Raw genomic sequence first — 12,438 nt, 5'->3', positions numbered from 1 at the left:
AGCGGGCCCACATGCAGCACGATAGGTGGCAGGTCCTCCTCGGAAAGTCCTCTGTGCTCACCCACTCACTGCGTGCACATCTGTGACACTGAGGTGTTAAGCTCATTTGTGTTTAAAAGCGACAGAGGAGGGGCACCTGGTGGCTCAGTCAGTTAAGCGCCTGCCTTCGGCTCAGGTCATGATCCCAGGGTCATGATCGAGCCCTTTGTTGGGCTCCCTGCTCAGAAGCAGTCTGCTTCTCCTTTTCCCTGTGCCCCTCCCCCGCATTCCTGTGCGTGCTCGCTCTCTCTCAAATAAATAGATAAAATCTAAAAAAAAATAAAAGTGACAGTTGAGGTTTCTCTTTTAGTCCCAGAAAGTAGACAACCTCACTGAGAGTTAACGTACTGTAATAAGACACATTTTAATAGGAAAGCAAATGATCACTATTTTATACACTGCCTTTCTTCAGCAAATCTCAAGCCAAGGATCATAGTAGTTCAACAGTGCAGGCTGAAGACCGCTGCCCTTCCACATGAAGTCGGCTTCCCCCTGACCGCGGAATTCAAGCTTTCTCAGATGTTAGCACAGAGTCAAAGGCGGTGGATAAAACTTTGCAGATGGCTTGTGCCTGTTCCTATGTTAAGTGAAAAACACACAGTAAGAGACTTCACCAACTTCTTCCTGAATTAGTGTGACCAGCCAAGGTATAAATGTGACCCTCTTAACATCTCCCCTCCCCCTGCACACCAACAGCTTTGGGAAGCTCGGGACACACCACATCCCCCGGCCGCCTCCTGCGCTTCCTCCAGAGAAGCTCCTGCGGGGTAACGTGTGGGCCCTGGGCCTTCGGGAAGGTGATGAGTCAGTGAGATGACAGGTCCAGAACAGCAGGGGCTTCTGCTCAAGGGACACTTGCCACGGTTGCCTCCCCGGCGTTGTGTCTGCCTTGCCCTTGATGCCCTTGAGATCCTGGCACAGGTGAGTGCTAACCTGGCCCAACCACCGAGAGCCCGAGGCAGGTCTGGGCAGCTGGCTGACCACGGGCTGACGGTCACCCCCACTCTGCCGGGCATCAGATGCCTCGTGGGTGGCACCTCTTCAGCCTCTGAGAAGACCGTCCGTCTCCTCTGGTTTGACCGCCTCGCCTGACGAATGAGACTAAGCAAGGCAACGTGAAACCTCACCAGGCTGCTGCACTGATAGACCCAGAGACTGTACTCCTCGTTGCTTGCGTCGGTGGTCTTCAGGGCCAGTAAGCTTTTTCCTGCCCCCAGACCGTCATCGTAACACACCATCCGGATGATTAAATACAGAGCGTGCCGGTGTAAGACATCCTGCAGAAGTCAGGAAAAAGAAAGGTCGAGACTCTGACATAACTGGCATTTTCTGTGCAGAATTTACTATGAGGCTTTAAACAGAGCGTATCTGTGGATCTGGCAGAAAACAGTTGTATAGGTTTTTTTACCCCTAAAGGGACATTCCAGAATGCTCAGTTATGTGGCAGTTTGCCTTCAGGGTTATCCCTTCCTACTAAAATTCCAGAAAGACAAGAGTAAGATCTGAGTTCACGGTCCTGTTCTTTGTGCCCAGCGTCCAAGCTGACAGCTGCTATGAGCTGGCACGGGGCCCTAAGCTGAAACTGCATTAGGGGCCAGCAGTGGGGGGTGTTGGCTGGGGCCCTACCATCCAGGGGAAGCAAAAGGAGGCCTCTCTTCATTCACCTAAGAAATCGGTCATTTTTTAAGACCTGGTGCCAGGAATGTTTACCAACCAACAGTTCTGCAAATGAGCAAAGAGAACACGTGGGCCCTTAGCAACCTGACTCCCAAGTACCTGAAACCCACTTTTTCCCTAATAAATTCTATTACTTACATACTGATCTGATGTTGATACTTTTATACCATACTTGGAAACTCCCATAATAAATTCTTCCTCCAGAGGAACGAAAGGCAACTTTCCATCTTGCTTTAAAGTAAAAATAAATCACATGAGCCCGTTAAAAGTACGTTACATTCCTTAAATCTGATAAGTCAAGTTTAATATCTGGCCATCACAAATCCAAACCCTTTCAAGAACGCGGGGTACACAACAGCCCGGCAAAAATTATTCCTCAGAGGCAGAAGAAAAACTCTCGCCATGGTTTTGTTTTGTTCTCACGGTCCACAGACCTGAGCAAAATTCACATGCATTTGTCTGGATGTTAGCCCTAATTGCAAATGGAGATCCGTCTCACAGATCCCAGAGAGGCTTAAATATTTACGTTAGAAAAGTAAAGGTATTTAGATTTCAAAATACTCAAAGCTTATGCTGATGTCAGCACAGGAAACCATCAGGAAATAGGCTGCAGGAACCCCTCTTCAAAGCCAGTTTACATCCTACGTGGATGGAGGTGTCTGGTTGCCCCCACACCCCGGGGCTGTGGGCTTGATGCGCGATTACTTGGAAACAAAACAGCAGATGATAGTTTATGGCTTCCCTAGCAGATTATCCTGTTTTATCCCCTAAACCAGAATACTGCCTTACTTGCCTAATGCACGATAAAACAGAAAAAGTGGGCAATCAGTAGCCGTTCCATACTGTAAATACCTGTGTGGAACCATTTGCCTGCATTAAAGAAATTCTGGTAAAGAAGTTGCGTCTGCATGCCTTGATTCTTGGGTCCTCATGTGGCTACGGTAACCTCTTCCAGTGATTTCTCACAGTAGGGTTCAAGCATTCCAAGAATCAAAAGATGGGATAAAACTAACGCTACTGTATTAATGGAATTTTGACAAGCCCGAAGTCTACAGTGATCTGAGAAACTCAGCAGTCCTGAACAGAATGAAAATAATCGTGATGCGCTTCTGGGGGGAAACATCATTAGCAATCTTTCAATGTAATACTTAGGTGAGGTGTTGCTTGCACTCGTTGGAATGACAGATGCCGAGCCAAACGCTGGGACACTAAGTCCAGACTACCAAGAGGTCTCTGTGAAATGCACATTCGACTGGCTGGTTCTCCTCAGACAGAACAGACGTCCTGTGCCTTACGAGAGCACGAAGCATCGTATTTAGTGATCCCATTCTCCACGATTCACCAGACCAAACAGCCTTCAGAGTCACCAGCGCTCTAAGAACTGATAAAGGAATCTTTCCATTGTGGTAATACCCCTTTGCTAACACAAAGATTCCATTTTCTGGAAACTCAGGAAGCAACCTACTGTCTTTGGCTCATCCACTCCCACACTGGCAAGGGTACAGATCTTACAGTATTTGATGCACTGACCTTACACCTTTGCATTGTCTTTGATTTCATTCTTAATTTTCCTTCATGATCATTTTTTTTTTTAATCTTCTTGACTGGGATATGTTTTTGAAGCCCACCTCACCTCAATCCTTGTTGCTAACAGGGTGTGAGTGCATTGATAGGTCACCACCACTAGGGGGCAGAATACTGAAGGAGCTGCGACTGAATCAATGGAGATTCGGTAAGGTCCGCCAGTCCGTTTTAAAAGCCAGACCTAAGGTTATATAACCTGTCACCGCACTCAGCTCCTCATTTAAATGAGGAAGTCAGTTGGCCTGAAAAAAGTAAAAAGTGTTGTTTTTGAAGAAAAGAACTCTCTGTTCCCATGGGATTCCGTCTCTAGGCACCTTATGACACCTATGATCACAGCGCTCTGGAAATATTTTAACAGCGATAAAAGTGTGGAACACCTTTCTCCAAAGCCATGAATTTATTCTCTAGGATGTTCTAAAATTTAAAAAAAAATTTTTTTTTTTTTACCTGGGCAACGTCTATATAATTTATGAGGTCTAATGGTCCTTCAAGACTTTTTCCTTCAGAGAATTTCAGTTTCTCAATGGCACCAACATATTTTATTCGAAATTCTGCACAGGTATCTGAATTGTTGTTGCTTTGTCCTAAAGGTGAAAGAAAAATTGTAACAGTAAGAGGTCAAAAGAAATATCTGCATTACAGTGTGTCCTCAATCCCTTCGCAAATTTAAAACAGACTGTGTCATCAGAACTTGAACTTTAATGAAAATTAAAAAAATGTTAATGCAAGATTACTTGAAGTTATAGGAAAGAACTTGGAATTTAACCTCTTCCTCAGTGACTTGCAATATACTAAATGTATAAAAATCTCAGTAAGAATAAATTAAAACAGGAGAAAGATAAAATGCCGACTACATAATGATTGGGAACCTTCATGATACACTAAGATATTTAAGCTTTTTTTGGTTTCTTCTCCCTCTTTACCATGTTCCCTATTAACTTGTTTTCCTGATTCAGCAAACCTGGTCTACCTCTCCCAGTCAAAAAAAACCATTTTTTTTTTTCTTTCCTGTGGATGGAATAATGCCAGACAGGAAGTCCCTTCACATTAACAGATGTTAAGTTACCTGACATGGCAACAGGCTAAAGAAGTGTGTGTGCTGTAAAATCCAGCCAGGGCCAATGTGGCCACAATGCATCACATTATCTGCCATGTTAAGGCGATACTATGTGGTTACTTTTAGGTTATGCTTATGTAAGAAAAGATGCCCACATTTTAATACTTTAAAGGCATCTGCAAGCAAAAATAACAGACCTTGTGCTACTATGTTCTCTTGTACATGATATGGTTCTTATCTTCATCCCACCCCTCGGTCATCCCCACTTTTCACAGATTGATTAGTCTATGATCTTAAAGGGAGAAGTGGAAAGACTGTAGACAAGAAAAATGAATATTTTTTTGTATTTCCAACTGGATGCTAACTGTTCACTGGCCTGGGTTAGAAGCCACCTTTTGATTTCTAAGGAGCTACTAATTTCAGGTGGCTGCGTACACGTTTGCGAGGGCCTGTGACAGATGCTACCCTTAATTACCGTGCGCCCGATGTTTCCTAGCTGCTGGGTCTCCAGGGAAGCAGCTCCTCCACCCTTTCAATGAGCAAGAGGCTTCTCCTACACTCCACAAACGTAATTCCAGTATAATTCACACTCTGCCATCCCTTATCCTAAAAAGCTTGTCTGAAACCTCTAAATTGTTACCACGATGTTGTCCACACATTGTTGCTCTAGGAGCCGGGAAGGGCCACTTGCCCACACGCACAGTGGATCTCGCCACCATCTTCACGCCCACCCACGTTCCACCGTATCTTGGGCCATTTCGAAACTCTTGTCCGAGATGGCAGAGGAGAAAAGGAAAACCTCAAACACACAGGAGTGTATTGTGCTGCTCTGGTAAAACCGTGAACGCCAATTAAGAGCCTTAATAAACTGTCCAAGCCCTCTCTGTACCTGAGCTTTTGGTCGAATCCGTATCGAGACTGGCCACAGTGCTGGATCGTGAAAGCCCCCCAAGACTAGAATCTACAGACTGAGAAACGACAAATAAACAAAAAGGTAAACAGAATTAGACACACTCTCTTCTCTCAAATTCTCTACTAAACATTCAAATTGCTTATTTATTACAGCTGAATCAACACTGACAAAAGCAGGTCAATTACTCAGCCGGATCGACTGTGACAGATTTTTCTAAAGACGAATTCTACAGCAAACTCCAAAGAACAGGTAGTCCCACCTGCCCTTCCCAGAACACAACATCAGATAACTGTGCTGTGGACATTCCCAGGACGAACAAAGCTACTACCTCTGCCCCCTTGTAAGAGAGCTGGTATTTGGGTATTTGGGTCGGTGAAAATCTACACCTTGCTTTCACATGATTTCCATGGAACCCAAAAGAACCCTGCGCAGAAAGCAGGCCGGGAGTATGATCCTGTATAATAAAATGAGCAAAGATAGCCAGCAGGGTGAAGTGAATTACCCAAGGTTACATCCAGGAAATAGCCCAGCCCTCTGATTGAGGTCTCCTCCTCCCCATCCCCCTGCCTCTGCCATTAGTCTAACCTGGCCTGCCCGGTCATGCACCGGCCAACTGGCAGACCAGAGCACAGCTATCAGTGTGGATTGCAAAGGAAAACCAACAAAATTGTTAAGCAAAACATGAAGAATCATACATGTTAGTGGAGTATGTTTCACAGAACTATGCTCTGGATATGCTTTGTTTCTTTAGAAATAACATTCTGTGAAAACTTTTGATTCAAAAAATTAGTCACTTCTTTGCACCTTAAAATTAGATTTTAAAAGAGCAATATACTCAAATTTTTTCACTGTTCAAGAAGTGAATCAAGGTGAATACAAAAACGTATCAGGTCTTATAAATGTTTTTTCCCTTTTTCGGTAACTGCCCTTCTTAGAGTATAATGTAAAATGAGCAGAGAGCTGTATGCACAGAGATGTTCCCCATAATGTTACGTGTGGTGCTGAACACGAAATAATGCACATACTCAACGGGTAAGGGGAAGGGAATTGGAATTTAGATGCTGTTACAAACAGACTGACTTCTGAGATGAGCACAGTCCTGAAGTGAGTAACAGAATGAGCTTTTGTGCTCCCAACTACTCCCCCACGCTGGAAAGCACCAGTGCCTAGTGAACCTCTCTCTGCACGAGGAGAGAAGGGAGAAACCGGTCTGCTTTTCCCATGTTCAGAACAGACAAGGAAAGCTTAAATCAACCTAAAACAAACCTAACAGTCACAACTTGGCTTAGAGACCACACTGCGGTCACCACCGTCTTCAGGGTAAGGCCCTCGCTCGCAGCTGGCCCCCTCTGCCCCGCCCCAGCCCCAGCCCCAGCAGCCACATCGGAGAACCCATGGCTTGGAGCTACCATCTCAAGGCATCAGCAAGTCCCTTCGGAATCCGAAAATCTAACCCGCCAGCAGCGAGTCATAGAGTCTCCCTCTATCCTTTGTCTGGTCTAGAAAACAAGAAGTGGGCCTGACCAGTTTCCCAGGCTGAGGTTCTCACACCAGGGCTGCAAAGCCAACAGCAGGGAGGTTGTTGACTAGCTTCAGTTCAGAAACCTTCGAGAAAACTCAGTCTTCCCACGCTAAGGCAGGATTCCTAAAACGTCCAGTTTCCTCACCTGTGGCTAGGAGCATCTCAGCTCAGTGAAAATCCCGAGTGGCTGTCATGTGTGTCCTCATTCACAGAGGTGTGGCCACTGTCACTCAGTGTGGTGCCCGCAGGCTCCCCCCCACCTCACCGCATCCTGGCACTGCGCACGCTCGTCTCTGAAAACTGTGAGAACCGAGGACTGGGTCCAGGGACGAGGACTCGGGCCTCGACGGTCCCTTCGCAGTCATATACCCCACTTCTCTGGAGCCCTAAACATGGCATTTGCCTCACGATCCAACTCATTTGCTATTAAGTAAACAGAATTCTAGTTATGCACGTGCACCCCGCGCCCCGGAATTCAAGAGCTCTGGCCCCTGGACGGGCCTGCAATTTCTTTTTTCTTTTTTTTTTTTTAAAGATTTTATTGATTTATTTGACAGAGATAGAGACAGTCAGTGAGAGAGGGAACACAAGCAGGGGGAGTGGGAGAGGAAGAAGCAGGCTCTCAGCAGAGGAGCCCTGACGTGGGGCTCGATCCCGGAACGCCGGGATCACGCCCTGAGCCGAAGGCAGACGCTTAACCGCTGTGCCACCCAGGCGCCCCCGGGCCTGCAATTTCGATCACGTAAAACATTTAAAAATCAGTCTTTCAGTGAGACCATTCAGACATCCTGTGCCATCTCGGTTCGTTAATTTAATCACCTCGGGAACTCTCCAGAACAAAAGAAAGTTAAATCAAGGGCAGAATGTGTCTCTAGTGCCAAAAATGAGTGTCAAAATACACCTGGTCTGAGGACTATCGGCCGCTGTGCCGTGGTCAGTAGGCTTTGTGCAGAATCAGTCAGAGAGACAAAACGCTCACTGCCTTGGGACTGTGGTCCTGTCCCAGCCCCTACCTTGCTCTTCGTACTGATCTCGCTACTTTGGGAACTGCTACTACTGTGTCGCTTTTTGCCTTTCCGGAACATTTTTCACCATAGCGTGATCCAAGGGAGCTCCCCTAGGAGAACAAATGGTGGTGAGTTAGAGCAAGAAAACCACCTTGATATCATTTACAATAGGAATAAAAATCATCAATTCCTTCTCCGTCCGCAGTGTAGTCCTCCTACTGGAAACAGAGATCTTTTCCTTTGACCACCAAATTTGGAGACTATTGCTTCTTTCTTTCTTTCTTTTTAGATTTGAAAAATTTAACCCAGTGCGTCAAGAGGACAGAAACCTTCCTGCTGCACCGATGGCTGTGAAAGGCACTGTTCTCAGAAGCAGCAGACACACGTCACCTACTTCTCAAAATACTCGAGTGCCTCACCTCTCTTTCATCAATTCAAGACATTAGTAAAATAGGTGACATACTAGTTTACCAGCCGAGCTCCCGAGATTCAGTTGTTATCTCGGGTTGACATTCTGGAAATGGCAGGGCTTAGAACAGAAGACCTAGCTTCCTCTCAGAAATGTGCATTTTTCTCAACGTCTTGAGCTATCTTTAAGTAAAAGCTGACACAAAAACGTTCCCAGGCGCCAGCTCGCTCCTCCTCGCTCCCGTAAGACCAGGGAAGGAGGTGACCTTAAGTTTTCCAGAGTCAGTCTTACATGTATCTTTTTTTTACAATAATAATTAATGCCTGGAAAACAAAATTTATCCTTGCCCGTTTCATGGGAGCACATCTATTATATTTGAAAAATTAACTAACCCGCATAACAGTTCACAGTTCAAATGCTTCCAAAGGCATTGTGTCACTTTTAGCCTCACAACAACCTGGTGACACATTCAGTTGCTTCAGATGTTTTTTTAAGGCTTTCCCTCGTCTGTGCTACACATTATGCTGGGGGCTCCAGGCCCCCAGCCTCAGGGGGCTTACAGAAGGTAGGTTATAATCTGCATTTTATCAGATGAGGGAACTGTGACCCATCTTTCAGGAGGCGTCATGAGTAGATAACCTAACAAATTTTTACCAAAGATTGGATCCTACAGAGGGAACAAGGGAACCGGCTTACGGTAGAAGGACTACTTTATGGTCTTCAAAGCTCCCACAGATGACAGTGTGCACAGAGAGCTTCCTCTCATCCTGACACAGTCAATTCTTTTCAGAAAAACAAGGTACCTGATGAAGGAAAAAGAATGAGTTAATCATGGGGCAGTCACTGAATGTCCCTGCTCCCTGAGAAGTTTCTCCCACTCTATCTGGAGACCCCATTCTCAGTCAACTCACCCGGGTCTGACCTTAGGCCACTTGCCCAAGACTGACTCCCAGGCCCAAGCTTTTTCATTAGTCCCATCATAACTTATTTCTATGTTTTTGCTTGATTTGTGGAATAGCAAGAAAATCTGATTTGTGCGCTCATTCCTGAGTACCCAGTGAGCACCTTTTAGACGCTAGGGACACATCAGTGAATGAGACAGATTAACCCCCTGACCTGACCTCAGGGAGCGCATTCTCAGAGGGATGAGACAGACCAACAAGAAAACCAAAGAGAAACACATTGTTAGGAACAACTGATATGAGGGAAACAAAAGCAAGTTCGGGATTAGCAAGTTCAGGATTTGCAACTGACGGAAGGAAGGGTGAGTATTTTAGACAGAAAAAGTTGCTCTGAGGAAGTGAACCATAAGAAGACCTGAAGAAGGGAGGGCAGCCACATAAGTGCGGAGGAAGAGCATTTGGGCAGAGAGTAGGGCAAGTGCAAAGGTCCTGAGGGCACGCGACTCCTGCAAGGAACAGTGAGAGGCCAATGTGGCTTTCACCGGAGCAAGAAGGAGGGAGAGGGACAGACAGAGGGATAGATGAGGAGAAAGATCCACAGGAGGTCTTGCAAACCACAACAAATGTCTGGGGTTTATTTTGGGTTTAACAGAAAGACTCCAGGGGCTGTTAAAAAGCAGTCAAGTGAAAGGATCAGACTTCTGTTTCAGAAAGATGACAGGCTGTGGGTAGAGAATTAGCTGCGTAGGATACAAGTACAAAGGGGGAGATGAATTAGCAGGCTATATGGGGGATCGCCTGCTGCCACTGATCACCCCGCATTCAAGGGATGCTCTTCAGTCAGGACGAGATGGCAAGAGAGCCTTATTCCCAGGTCTACACAAACTGGGTTAACCTAGCAGCATAAAGCACCATGTTAGCGGTCTCTGATCAATCAAAATACTGATGGGTAGCATATTTAAGGACATTATATCCTAAAATATATATATATATATATACACACACACACACATATGTATTTCAATATACGTAACAACTTAAAATATGATTTTAAAATAAAATTTTATTCTATTGCTAGTGAAATCCTGAAGCTCCCTTCAAATCCCAGAATACTCTAGAATGCTTTGAAAATCACCCCATTGGTATTACCATGCCTTTGCAACTCCTTAAGACTTTCCATCGCCAGTCTAGGAGCTGAGAGAGAGGAAGACATTTTATTAAAGCCTTTGAGATCTGTTATTTTGATGCATGTTCTTAAGCAAATCATTCTTGTCTCTATATTATCCATGCATGAAAATGAGGCCAAAGATACTGATTGTCACTTGGATATTCCAAACTTGGAAATGCAAAAATGCCTGAAGCAAACCCTTCATCTTCCCTTTCATATCTGCTCCACCTCTCTCCTCTCTCTTTCAGTAAATTTTATTTCTGGTAGAAACCAGGAAATTATCAACTGCACGATGTCCTCTAGGCCCCACATTGACTAAAATACTAAGATCCACTGAATCTACCACCTGACCAGTTTGCTCATCCATGCCTCTAACAGGCCCATGCCATCACCAGACCATTGCTGCATACAAATACTTTTTCATCAGCTTATAAATACAGTGGATTGATCCTCAACCCATAACAGTGCACAGGTACACAGTCTGGCATGCCGTTTAAGGAATTCAACCCGTAACAGTGCACAGGTACACAGTCTGGCATGCCGTTTAAGGAATTCAGGTCCCAACGGGACTCTTTGCCACTTTAAACCTACCACCAAGCTCCAGTTAAAATGATTTCTTTAAAACTCAAATCTGGTGCCATTAACGTGCTCAAAATCTTTCACTGGCTCACCAAAGTTAGAGACTGAAGTCAGAGCTCTCCTCCAGGACATGCAAGGTCCTGCAGGGCGGGGCTCCTATCTACCTCTCCAGTCTCATCTTCCACAACCAGCTTCATCGGTTATTCTCTAAGGAATGCAGAACATCTCCAGGTTCTCAGCACGCACTCGGCTCCCTTTCCATGCTTTGCTCCTGCCATTCTGTCTGCCTGGAATGCCCTTCCACCTTTTATTCATTTGGCTAACTTTACTCACCTTTAAAGACTCCATTCAGGCTGCTTCTTTGCTAGAAAGTTTCGGTTGGACCTCCAAGTTGGGCTAAGGGGCCAGTACCCCACAGCTCGAGCATACACCCTGATCCTAGCACAAGCCTCCTGTTGCCTACTTAAGAACTATCTCACTGTGAGCTCCTCAAAGATGGGGGCGAGGTAATTCATCTCTGCGTACCCAATGCCTGGCACAGACTGGCAGAGGACATGCTTAATGACCTGAAGAAACTTATGGGAAGATGACATACAAGAAAACTTCCTGTCCGGAACACCTACCATGTGCCGCCCACTGCTAGGCGCTACAGATACCTGTAACCCTCACTAAAGACCAGCAAGGCTGCAGTGTCACAACCCCTGTAAGAAGTCACACTCTAAGGGACTTGGCCAAGGTCGCCAGGCTAATCATGGGTGGGGCCAAGTTCGGAACCTAGAGAGGCCCACGCCAAAGCTCCTTCCCGACCCCGCCCTACTTCCCACGCATTCCGCACCGTTATGTTGTGCCTGCCAGGTGCAGGTGCGCACGGTGACAGCAAACAAAACACTCTCCACCCGGGCCCTTCGCAGTGGGGGAAGGGGGGTGGAGCGGTTCAGAAACCAACAGGAGCCAGCACAAAAAGGCAGTGCTCCTCACGCCCCACAAAGCAGAGCCTGACTCGAGAAACAGGCCCGCGGAAGCTCCCACGCCCGCCGCCGGGTCCGACAGGACCGATCCACACATGACACCTGTCGTCACAGGAGCTGCAGTGCCACCCCAAACGGGAACCGGGCGCCGGGGCACTGCATCCTCCCTCAGGCCCGGCCCGCTCCTCAGCTCCCACCCCCAGCCGCGCGCCGCCTCGGGGCCTGGGTCCCGGACCCCGGGAAGGCAGGTCCCCGGGGAGACCGCGGCCCCCCCCCCCACGGCCCCACCCATCCGCCCTACAGCGGGGCTCCCCGCCGGCGCCGCCTTCGGGACCCGCCTTCCCGAGCAGGCTCAGCCCTGGTTCGGCCAGGGGCCGGCTCTCACCTCACAGCGGCTGGCCCGCCGCCGGGGCCGCCTGTGTTTGGGGTCAGACACCCACAGCCTGGGAACTGACGCTGGGGCAGCCACTCCAGTTCTAATTCCAGCGCCAGCTTTTCCGGCGCCCCCGGCCCCGCCCGCCAAGCCCCGCCTCCGAGACGTCGCGCAGGCGCAGCCTGACCCGGCCCCAGATTTCCGGACGCCTGGAGGAGGAACCTCGCGCCCCAGCGACTG

At 47.3% G+C, this 12,438-nt stretch overlaps 1 protein-coding gene across 3 annotated transcripts; it reads right to left on the bottom strand.

The window, feature by feature from the left end:
- Positions 1 to 378: 378 nt before the first annotated feature.
- On the bottom strand, positions 379 to 12,362 carry ITGB1BP1 (integrin subunit beta 1 binding protein 1). Of its 3 annotated transcripts, XM_002923237.4 has the most exons (8): positions 12,211 to 12,361; positions 8,905 to 9,011; positions 7,806 to 7,909; positions 5,247 to 5,325; positions 3,748 to 3,884; positions 1,855 to 1,947; positions 1,167 to 1,316; positions 379 to 616 (listed from the first exon to the last, which is right to left on the bottom strand). In XM_002923237.4, exons 3-8 carry the CDS (start codon positions 7,875 to 7,877, stop codon positions 545 to 547), a joined length of 603 nt encoding a protein of 200 aa, XP_002923283.1. In that variant the 5' UTR covers positions 7,878 to 7,909; positions 8,905 to 9,011; positions 12,211 to 12,361; the 3' UTR covers positions 379 to 544. The 3 variants fall into 3 exon arrangements, with proteins under 3 accessions (XP_002923283.1, XP_034515834.1, XP_034515833.1); XM_034659943.1 differs by lacking the exon at positions 1,855 to 1,947 and having other exon boundaries at positions 12,211 to 12,362; XM_034659942.1 differs by lacking the exons at positions 8,905 to 9,011; positions 12,211 to 12,361 and adding an exon at positions 8,863 to 8,881.
- Between the last annotated feature and the right edge of the window lie 76 nt (positions 12,363 to 12,438).

This window comes from Ailuropoda melanoleuca, chromosome 4, assembly GCF_002007445.2.
Source record: "Ailuropoda melanoleuca isolate Jingjing chromosome 4, ASM200744v2, whole genome shotgun sequence".
NCBI classification, from domain to species: domain Eukaryota; kingdom Metazoa; phylum Chordata; class Mammalia; order Carnivora; family Ursidae; genus Ailuropoda; species Ailuropoda melanoleuca.
Note: the sequence above shows the minus strand (reverse complement) of the source record. Positions and strands in the feature narration are given on the sequence as shown.